Here is an 11189-nt window from a genome sequence, read left to right as displayed (position 1 = left end):
ATTCCATTAATTATTAAACGTATTGTATTTATTTTGTATAAACTGTAAATTAATATATTTTAAACAATGGAAAAAAACGTGTACACTACAATAAACTATACGTTTTTACTAATAAGTGATTGTATAGGTATATTTATAAACTAGGTAATATAAGTATCAAAAAGTACGGAGATAATTGATCATTATTACGTATTTAAACTATTTAAAGAAATCTTTGTGGTACAAGTGTATACAATAATAAACAATAAACATAGTAATAAATTTAATTTGTGGTATAAATAAGTAGATGAACAGTGGTACCTAAAACTTAAAAGTTAACTAATTCGAATCGCTCATTTGGGTGAAGAGCAATATATGATGAATAATTCATTTGTACATTTTATTGTAGTAAATTCGTTGTTTATTCGTGAATGAGACATCTCTGAATTCTATACGAACAACATACATTTTACGAACCCTAAAACGGCTAAAACCTAAACTTGTGTCATCAGCTATTAAAACTAAAGCAATAAATATGATTCAATTTTAAGGTTTCTGTTAGAAAATTTCATATTTTAAGTAATATCTAGCTACTTTGAACTTTATATAAACATAGCATGCTTATAAGAGGTAGATATTTATTGTAACAAAATATGTACTATTTGTATTTTAATTTATACCACCTAGGTATGTTAATTTAATACAATAATGTTCTTTCTAAAAATAATAATATATTTATATACAGAGTGATTCTTTTATCATGAACCACTTATTATTTCAAAAAGTATTCATGTTTTTGAAAACATTTTTTTTTACATATTTTCAAGTTATTAAAAAACAACGTTTTTATTAAAAAAATATATTTTTAAATATTTTTTATCCTTATAATTTTTTAAGTTTTTACTTTTTTGAATGGCAACATAAATTTAATTTCATATTCCAAAGCAGAATAATTTACAGAGTATTTTGATACATAAAATTCGAATTTAAGGCGAGTAGTTTATGAGTTATACGTATTTAAATTATTTAAAGTTAAGACAAGCGGAGTAGAGGACAAAATTTTACGGGGTTACCCCGTACCACACTACTCCACGCGTCAAAACTTTAAATACTTATAACTAGGGTTTTAAATTTGAAATATTTCAAAATTGAAAATTTCACTCTCTTTGGAATATTTCAATGAAATTGAAATATTGAAAAATATTTTTTCTTCTTTTAAACATGTTCGGTTATAGTTGATTAGAAATAATATATTGATTATACACAGAAAATATTGATAATAAGTATGCAAAAATATGCACTTTAAATGTTTGATATTTTTTTCGTAGTGTCTGGGAAAAGATTTTTATCTCACTAATCAAATAGTCCAAAAACAAAAAACGTAAATACACAACTTCCAAGCCCTAGAATTTATCACTTCACACTTCAACACTTGTATTATTAATTGGATCTTTATTGGTTATAATTATCATTATACATTTTTTTTTATTTCACACAATAAACCAACTTTTAAAAATGTTCACTTACAAGTTGACGTAACTTAAAGTTATAATAATTATATTTTATTTTTCATTAAAATTAAATATTTCATGAAAATTTCGTAAAATTTTAAAACCTTACTTATAACTCATAAACTACTCCTCCTAAATTAATTTTTATGTATCAAAATATCCAGAAAATTATTAAGATTTGTTTTTGACAAATATCACTTCAACCAATAACCATTGTAGTTATAGACGTTAGAATATAGATATATTATAGTTTATTTTTGTTTCATCGTATTCGTCTGGTAAAATTACACAGGCAAACATATATTATATTTAAATAATTATAATGTACAAAGTGTTATGAGTACAAAAATACGTTTTTCTCAAAATCATTCTATAGTAACTTACGGCGGCAGTATCTATAACAGATAAATAAATAACTAAAGCAATCTATAATATATATATATATATTTGTTATTATAAAATAAGTATTCCTAGCCTATCTATATCTATTATCTATGGTCTACGGATAACCCTGAATAATACTTTAGTAACTAACAAGATAATTATAAATATAAATATACTAACAAGTAACAGGTGTGTCGTGTGTAAATATAGGCGATTTATCTAAAGCAATCTATATACTAATTAACATCCTTAGAAATATAGGCTGACCATCTACGTTCAGAATTGTTTTTTGTATGCAAATATGCAATTAATCGTCATTATGTTCACATTTTAGACATTTTAGTTGCAACACATCCGTTGCAGTGACCTACTCGCAATAACACAATGACAAGGGCATTCGTGGTGAGGTGAAGTCTAGGACTCTTCCTATTGACATTTGATAAATCCAACCATCGTTAACACAGTATTTTTACAAATTAACACATCATTTTCTATATCATAAGCTATAAGGCTCTAATAATAAGGCTCTACTGCCACAGATAATATTAAATAAAATAAGGATTAAACTTCGAATGACGTATGTTTTTGTTTGTTTTTTTTTTATTATATATCCAACTAGTGTATTTATATTCTAATAAGTGCTAGTGCTTCACAAGTACCTATATCTATAATGAATGCGAATGCCGAACGAAAATTTCGTATAAATTATTGTCTATATAGTATCTATACCTACTAGCGATTTATATATTTTCTACCCCAATTTAAACGTAAATTACAATTGTAACTTTTCAAATTGTTTTAAATGCAAATCCACCAATGAGAGGAGACTTATGTTCTATGTATACGACGCGCGTGCTGCTTACGGGAGTAATTCACTCGTGGTGGGAGCATATTGATTTTTTGTATAACCGCCGTCTCGTATCACACATAATAACAATAATAAGAGGCATTGTTTCATTATATGCAAATCTACGAAAGTATGATCACTTAATAGAATGGATAATTAATAATATGATATTACCAATGTATTTTGATTTATAAAAATATCGATAATGCATCGACAGATCGGCAGCTAATACAGCTATAGATATTAAACAGTTGTGCAATCCAACAGCGCTTGCACGTTTTGCATTACGAGAAGATGAACAAATTGCAATGCGTGTTGGCTATTAATAACTACGGGAAGATTTTCACACTGTCTGCATTCGATGATCAATGGAAACCGTTTCCCCACGCCGGCATGGACTTGAAGCACATTTCCGCCATCGAGAATTATATGTGGTCCATCGGAGGCGACAATCAGATGTATCTGTTGGTGCACAATTTGGACAAAGCGATACGGATCAAGGAAGAAGTGTATGAAAACGAGGTAGGTAAGCGGCGACGATTGATCATTTTCCATAAATATAAAATACATATTATTCACAAGTATAGGTATATACGTGCTAATGTGAAATTGACGATTATTATTATTTTCTATAAATCCAATTAATAAAATAATAATAATTTAATTAAATCTATTGTAAAATTGTAAGTTGTTAGTTGTTATGACTTCGAATTAAACGTAAATAAGTACAATTTGAATCAAACCATTCAAAGCACAAAAGTGCTACTGCAGAAACAATCGCCCTGTAAACATTTATAAAATGCACCTACATAAAATATAAATGGATTTATATTGTATAGCCTTATAGAAACTATTTATTATAAATTCAAATATTGGAGTATTTATTTTATATTTATGAATTTATAATACATTTTTATTTTTATACAGGCCGCACGTGCGTATACAATTATTTTATATGTCTATTAATATTGTTGATAGCGATGGATGCCTGGTGGAAGTTTTTCAAAAAGACTTTTGCCCACCGACAGGTATTGTTGGTCGTCGGAAAACGGTAAAGAAGAAAAATTGAAAGAGAATATAAAGTTGCCCTCTTTCGTCTGGCAATGGGAACATGAATGGAAGTTGGAGACTACGTTCGAAGAAAACGATTTAGACGACGATGTGAGATATATATAATTACAAGTTACAACAATAATTTGTACATACATGCGACGTACCTATAATAATATATTGAGTGCATTGTATTAAAAATTAACATTTTTATTTATTGTTCGTCAGGGATGGACATATGCAGTCGATTTTTGTGCAACGTTTTATCCAGTCAAACGTTGGAATTCATGTGTTAGGAGGAGAAAATGGTACAGGAATCGAATGTACATGGGCACAAATTTTTGGTGTATAATTTCTCCTCTGCACAAAGATTTTACTCAGGTCTTGGAATCGAACGAATTTGCCATGTAGTATAGACGAACGAATGTGTGTTTATAATAATTTTCATTTTACCACTGTACAGGAACCATTTATTTGTGTGAGTATTGGAGGACATAAAATACCTGGAGCCGAACTTGGTGTCATCATGGTGTGGGCTGTGACAGCGCAAGGAAGGGTAAATAGACATTTATATAATTTTTTAATAGATTCTCAAATTATAATAACAAAACAACATATAATTTTTGTTCTAAAAGATCTTGAATTACAGATTTTCTACCGTAAAAATGTAAACAAAACATGGCCTGAAGGCTGTTTGTGGATCTGTGTTCCGACAAAAGAGGGCAGTGAATCTAGATACATTGATTGTGGTCCGTCTGGTTCTGTTTGGGTAGTTTTATGGAGTGGTCTCATACTAGTCAGAAAAGAAGTTAGTGCTGAAACACCACAAGGTTAGTATAATAGACCTATACTTGTATAGATTGATAATTTATTTATTGGTTCTTATTCAATATTTTGTACTAATAAACATGACAAAATACATGTATTTTGTCATGCTAATAAAGTTGTTTTAAATATTTTAAAGGTAAAAAATGGATTATTGTTGAATCTCCGGAATTAGATTCAAAAATAACTCAATTATCAGTCGGGCTTCAATCAGTGTGGGCAATTACTAATGATTCTAGAGTATGGTATAGAAAAGGAATTGATCAAAATCTCAATGAAGGAATTTGTTGGGTTAAATTAAACACTTTTATGTTTTCTGTCTCCGTAACCCCAAACGATCAAGTAAATTCTGCAAAATATTTCAAAATTTCACGAATAAATAACGATTTTTATTTTAATATTGATAGGTATTTTCAGTGGGGTTAGATAGACATTTATACTTTAGGAGTGAGGTATCTAAAAATCATCCTACTGGGAAAAAATGGATTCAAATAAAGGCATCTATTGAAATCGAACAACCTAAAGTACAAGAGGTAAAATTTAATTTATTTAATTTTAAATTGTGAAATTAAATTTTATCCTCACAAATAGGAAATAGATCAGAATTTTACTTAGATTTTATATTTTAAACATGTTTTTAACCAATTGAAAAATTGTATTTATTTTTTCAAGACAAAACTAGAAGGGATAGAATCATGGATATCATCATCATTTACAGAGCCTTCCCATTCTGCTCCAACATGTCTAGTTGGAAATGATTCAAAAAATAATTTAAACTTGAAGTATATGATACCTATGGCCAAGTCTATTATTACTTATTAGTTATCAGTAGGAAAAATTTTTAATTTAAGTTGTTTGTTTTTAGTGCTAAAGAAATTAAACCTTCTCAACGCAGAGTGTCTGCTTGGAGTCCTAAACTTAGTATTGGTTCATCAATTGGTATGGAAGCTAAACCGGATTCATTTATGGAAATTCAAAGTAATATTTCAATTCAAAAACCAAAAACATTTTGGAGTTCTGTAGTGGGAGGTTCCATTGAACCAGATGTATGTTTTATATCACAATGGTAATTATATTTATTTATTACTTAAAACAATGCCTTGTACAATATAAAATCAAATTTGTATTTACCAACCATTTATTTTTAATTATTTGGTATGAAATTTTATTTAATTAGTTATTATATTTTATAGGTTTAATTCTCCAAAAGATAGAGAAAATATTTTTAAAAGTAAATGGAGACGAGAAATATTGGACAAATTGATTGAATTAAGATTAAAAGAAAAAGAATTTCAACAAATTACCTCTTTTGCTTTATGGTCATGTTCAAATTCAATTTTCCATTCATAAACATTTTTTAAATTAAATATCTATGGATAAAATCAATTTAGATCTGTAACAAAATCATTATATTTCTAATCTAATATGTATACTTAGAGATTAGAAGTTGGGAAGTTGGAAAGAATCTAAGACCTAAGAAAAAATAAAGACTTTATTTGCTTGTTAAGATTTTGAAATAAAGCCAATGTTGAATCCTATAAGCAAATAATACCATCAGAAAAATTGGTCTGAATTAGTTGAAAAATAAATATTTACTTTGTATACTTAATTTATATTTTTTTTTTTTAAATTTGTGTAACATTTATATAAAGAAAATAAAAATACCAATTATTAAATTATTCTTACATTGTTATATTCAAATGCTTGATAGCTACTCTAACAATCTAACATAAATTCTAGTTGGTTTATGATTAAAAATCTCACTTTTAATTATCAGAATATAATACAAGAACACTACATACATAAAAGGTGTTGTTTCCTTAATCCTTAGAAATATACAAAATATCAAATTTGCATTCAACAAAACCATTTTGTATTGTTACTTTTAATATTAATCTTAAAATTAAGAATATTATCCTTGGCATTTGGTAAGTTTATATTTATATTTAAATATTTAAGTAAGTAATGCACAACATGTACAATTTTAAAAAATACATTTCCAAATTTAAATATCAATATGAAATAAAATAAACTTATCAGATGCAAAGGATAATAATATTCTTATCTTTAAAATTAATTATGAGTCAATTACCTCAAATATTAAAGCTAATAAAACAAAACTAATTCTGCTTAACGCAAATTTTCTGTTATATGTTTTTAAGACAGAAACAAAACATACAGGCATTCTCTTAAGTTCAATGCTATGTAACTATAATGTCGATATTATTGATAACAGTTGTTAATATGTATTAATAATTCTCTGTAGATGAGAAAACTATTAACTTACATAAAGCATTAATGATATATTTCTGGATTTGTAAAAATATTAATTGCTTACTACCTCCATTCAAAATATAATGTAGATTTCTATGATGTATATGCATATTTGATTAAATATTTAAAGATCAGACTGATGTTCAATTGAATTGTATACAGTACATTTCGATAAAATTTAGTCAAGTGAACAATAAATAATAGGACATGTTTTTTATTTGAACCATTTTACTCGAGTACACAAACACTTACTCAATATACTAATCAGTTATTTTTCCTATTAGCAATACATAGATTAGATAATACTTGTCAATTTCAAATAGTATTATTTAATTATGTCATAATAGTATATTTTCAGACACTGATGATTTTTTTTATTTGTTATATGATGAAATTGAAATAATCTATACTTAACAATATTCAATATATAATATAATATACTACTTGAATATGGTAAATTATAATTATATTATATTGACATTTTGTTAATAAGTTGCTTATTCAAGACAAATACAAACATACATAAGATTGAAAAATTATTATTCTCCAAGCTAATTAAATACGAAATTCTCATTACTTTTCACCTATAATTAAATATAAACAAATTTGTAGTTTTTTGTACTTAGAAATCATAACATAATAGTATAAAAGTATAATAAGACATGCATTTTTGACACTGGCATGATTTTGAAAATTGATGGAGATATATTTTACACAATACTGAAACCACACAGAGTAAAATTTATTTTGCATGTTAAGTATTAAATAAAATCATTTATTTTAATTATTAAAAATACTTTAGATTACATTTTTAGTTAAATGTATGTCGTATGTGTGTTTGGGATACTAAAAAAGTCACTCGTCTCATTAATGCTATCTTCAAGGAAATTATATCTATTATTCATTGTATATAGTGTACTATGCTATCTAAAAATACAAAAATAAATTACCTGAGCTGTTTTTCAACATTTTCAATGGTTATACAATCTACTATATTATGTATGATTTTTTAATTTCTTGAAGAAAATTTTCAAGTATTTTGTTTTCTGGTATGATTTCATATCATATTACTTAAATTGTACGTGTATCCAAATTTATTAAATTGTATGACTGTTGACTACTGTTTATAACAACACAAACTGTTGAATTAGTCATAGTTTCCACTGTAGTTGACCACTGTAATTGTAGATAACAATATTATTAATTATAATGGTAATTATTGTATATATCATTTTATTTATAGAGAGCATAATACATAGGAATGTGTAATAGACAGCATATGAGACAAGTACCAAAAAATAATTTTTCCCAGGTAACCAAGTCCTAAACTTTGTTACTGATCTATAAAATACAATAATTAGATAGAAAAAATAGTGCAACAACACATCATACATAATTTATATATATATTATATATAAATTTATTATGCTAAATTGATTCTTTTACAAAATAAATAATTTTTTATAAATCCAATTATGTAACTTGCACCAAATTTAATGCACTATTATTCAATATACATTTAAAAAATACCAATGACCTATAAGCAGCATCCTGTTGAGCTTCTTCAAAGCCGATAGTGGATTCACCATGAAAAGCCACAGTAATGGGAGTAGATACTTGAAGAGAAGTTTGGTATTTGCCAGTACTAGAGAGTTCTTCAAAATCAATAAATGATACGTTAAGTCCTTGTTCAGCAGTAAAACTGTCTAAAACCAATTTACTGTCACAAGAATACATTTGTTCATCATCCATTTTTTTTAGATTATTATAGCAGGGACCTTCAGTTAATGGTAAATGTCTATGAATTTCAGGTAACCTATAAAATTGAGAAGTAGATTTTGAATTTTTCAAACCACTTAAATTGCTTGACTGTTGACGAACAAAGTCATCTACATTTTCAGCTGCTTTAGAGTTTACACTGAGATCTGCCTGAATGCTAATAACAACAAATTAAATATAAATTAAAAACTTATATGAAATTTAACTCAATAATGTGTATTATATAATTTAACTACCTTTTTAACATTAAATAGAGATTATTGGCAGCAAGTCTTTTCGCAATTTTTTTGGATTTGCCTATACCGGTCTCCTTGTACTCAGAGACATTGCATGAAACAGTAAATAAACGCTGATGAGGAAGACCATCTTCACATTCTGTTATGTAAACTGGAGGAGGAAGATGGAGGGATGTGCAAAGTTCCTGAAGCATACCAATTGGATTACGTTCATCGTTGTCTCCAAAATTCATTGTTTCAAATGTATCATTCAAGTCTGAGGTAAAATCAATTTGTGATTCAAATAAAGGATCAGAACACAATTCAGGAAATTCTTTATGAATAATCCGTAGTAATGCCTTAGCTGCATGTTGCTTAGCTTCTTTTTTTGATTTTCCTAAAATAATACATAGACATATGAAAAATATATGAAAATCTCTTTATTATTATATTAACCTTGACCATAAGCCACAAATCGTCCATCAGTAACGCGATACTGAAATGATGGTGCACTAACAGCTCCTTCAATTTGTAGTAATTCATACTGAACGGTACGTACTCCTTGTTTATTTAATATGTCTTGTAATAAAGTAACTGATGTTTTATCAGTATCAAACTTCACATTATTTATAGAACAGTCCATTTAAGTACTACTAATATATTTATAAGTACTTTTACTGTAATAACGTATTAGATAGGTTTACAATGTTTATAAAATGGTACCCCAAATGAATTTTATTTTATTTTTTATTTAATTATAAGAGCTTTTAAAGCACAATTTATTTAACTTAATGTTGATCAAATAAATAAAAGTAATATTAATAAAAATAAGTAGCACATCTACAGCCGAGTATGAAAAATTAATATTTGTTTTACTCTCTTTAATAAGGTAGATAAAATTAATAAAATTATATACTATCTAATATATTTATTTATATTTTTTAGAATAAAATAACAAAAAAAATAAAATAATTAATTAATTAAAACATTATAAACTAAAAAGATTAAAATAGTACTGAATAGTGAATAAACATTAAACAATAAACATGCATTTATTTTTGTATTGTACTATCACCATAAATTATTTATTATCACGGTTATCTATTCGTTGAATAAAATTATTGTACTCATTAAACTCTATCAATGGTTGCATTGTGAACTGTATTTTTTTATAGTGGACTTTTTAGAGTATCGGCTAATAGACAATAGCTATATTCTTTACTTTACACAAACTTCTAAGAGAAAAATAATAGACGATAGTAGAATATGCCCAGGGGTGGTGTGGCCGGTCTAGAAATGGGAATTTTCCTGGTGGCCTGGACCATATTATGATTTGGTGGTCTGGCCATTTTGTTAGATTTTTTAATTTAATTTAATTTATAAAATATTAGTAAATGCTAAATGCGGCAAAAATTTGTATCTATTAAATTATTGTATTACAAATATTATTAATGCAATAATAGTACATTGTAAAAGCCTCATACAATCGTATACTCGTATGAGAAAGCTTAGAATATAAAATTATAAAATATTAGGTACATAAATATAGACATAAAATAAAGTGATAATATATTGACATAGGCTGGTTATTTTTATGATAAAACACCCAGGTAATCTCTAAAAAAAAAATTTAAAAAAAAATCTTTAAAATTTAATACAAGTTGTTCTAAATTGTAGTGAAAAAAAAAAATCAAAAATCGTTAATCACAATTTTTGTTTATATGCATTTTAAGTTTGAATGTTTACAAAATATGTTAAAATCGCGAAAATTTGAAAGGAATTTTAAAGTTCAAAATTCATTCATTTGGTGATTTATACATAAGGTTAAAAAAACTCAACACAAGATTCTCCATAACTTTTTCTTCAAATAACTGTATAAAAAAATTTTATGAGTGTATCAAATTCAATTTTTTATGAAGTCACATAAAGTAACGATATATTACAATTTAAATATAATAGATAATAATATAATATATTCTAATTCGTTAGTAGACAGAAGTTAAAAGAAATAACAAAATTGTGATTTAAATACTTTTATATTACCTACTGAACAGAGGCGGATTTCTTATTAGGAACTAAAAGCAGCTGCCTAGGATGGCAAAATGTGGCGAGGCGCAAAATGTGGCAAGGCGACAAATTTTGTAGTGTTTTATTAAAAAACATTAAAGGTATAAAAAAAAATTGGAAAATTAGTTATTTAATATTTACCAAAAATAATTAATAATGTGCGTATTTTTTTATATATTAATTTTTGTATATCGTATATGGTATACAGTATATCCATTTTGATTCATTTTAATTTTTAGTCATTATAAATATACTTTA

The 11189-nt window shown here is 26.2% G+C and overlaps 2 protein-coding genes across 5 annotated transcripts; one reads left to right on the top strand and one right to left on the bottom strand.

Moving 5' to 3' along the window:
- The first annotated feature begins 2637 nt into the window (after positions 1-2637).
- On the top strand, positions 2638-6252 carry LOC113552699 (tectonin beta-propeller repeat-containing protein). Of its 2 annotated transcripts, XM_026955544.1 has the most exons (11): positions 2638-2851; positions 2939-3243; positions 3700-3882; positions 4000-4152; positions 4235-4327; positions 4421-4601; positions 4736-4938; positions 5004-5129; positions 5269-5378; positions 5462-5662; positions 5790-6252. In XM_026955544.1, exons 2-11 carry the CDS (start codon positions 3016-3018, stop codon positions 5944-5946), a joined length of 1635 nt encoding a protein of 544 aa, XP_026811345.1. In that variant the 5' UTR covers positions 2638-2851; positions 2939-3015; the 3' UTR covers positions 5947-6252. The 2 variants fall into 2 exon arrangements, with proteins under 2 accessions (XP_026811345.1, XP_026811346.1); XM_026955545.1 differs by lacking the exon at positions 2638-2851 and having other exon boundaries at positions 3108-3247; positions 5790-6251.
- Positions 6253-7513: 1261 nt separating this feature from the next.
- On the bottom strand, positions 7514-9659 carry LOC113551815 (interferon-inducible double-stranded RNA-dependent protein kinase activator A homolog B-like). Of its 3 annotated transcripts, XM_026954318.1 has the most exons (5): positions 9321-9658; positions 8886-9261; positions 8408-8806; positions 8126-8211; positions 7517-8046 (listed from the first exon to the last, which is right to left on the bottom strand). In XM_026954318.1, the coding sequence occupies exons 1-5, from the start codon at positions 9505-9507 to the stop codon at positions 8018-8020; spliced, it is 1077 nt and encodes a 358-aa protein (XP_026810119.1). In that variant the 5' UTR covers positions 9508-9658; the 3' UTR covers positions 7517-8017. The 3 variants fall into 3 exon arrangements, with proteins under 3 accessions (XP_026810118.1, XP_026810119.1, XP_026810120.1); XM_026954317.1 differs by having other exon boundaries at positions 7514-8211; positions 9321-9659; XM_026954319.1 differs by lacking the exon at positions 8126-8211 and having other exon boundaries at positions 7525-8046; positions 9321-9656.
- Between the last annotated feature and the right edge of the window lie 1530 nt (positions 9660-11189).

Source organism: Rhopalosiphum maidis, chromosome 2 (genome assembly GCF_003676215.2).
Source record: "Rhopalosiphum maidis isolate BTI-1 chromosome 2, ASM367621v3, whole genome shotgun sequence".
NCBI classification, from domain to species: domain Eukaryota; kingdom Metazoa; phylum Arthropoda; class Insecta; order Hemiptera; family Aphididae; genus Rhopalosiphum; species Rhopalosiphum maidis.
This window is presented reverse-complemented; position numbering and strand designations above follow the sequence as displayed.

Excerpts from the sequence above, each read along its gene's own strand:
- LOC113551815 (XM_026954317.1), bottom strand. The coding sequence starts at position 9,507 with ATGGACTGTTCTATAAATAATGTGAAGTTTGATACTGATAAAACATCA. Across the intron at positions 8,807-8,885 it reads CTCTATTTAATGTTAAAAAG|CATTCAGGCAGATCTCAGTG; the intron begins GTAGTTAAATTA and ends TGTTGTTATTAG. Across the intron at positions 8,212-8,407 it reads CAACAGGATGCTGCTTATAG|ATCAGTAACAAAGTTTAGGA; the intron begins GTCATTGGTATT and ends TGTATTTTATAG.
- LOC113552699 (XM_026955544.1), top strand. The coding sequence starts at position 3,016 with ATGAACAAATTGCAATGCGTGTTGGCTATTAATAACTACGGGAAGATT. Across the intron at positions 3,244-3,699 it reads AAGAAGTGTATGAAAACGAG|CGATGGATGCCTGGTGGAAG; the intron begins GTAGGTAAGCGG and ends TATTGTTGATAG. Across the intron at positions 3,883-3,999 it reads AAAACGATTTAGACGACGAT|GGATGGACATATGCAGTCGA; the intron begins GTGAGATATATA and ends ATTGTTCGTCAG.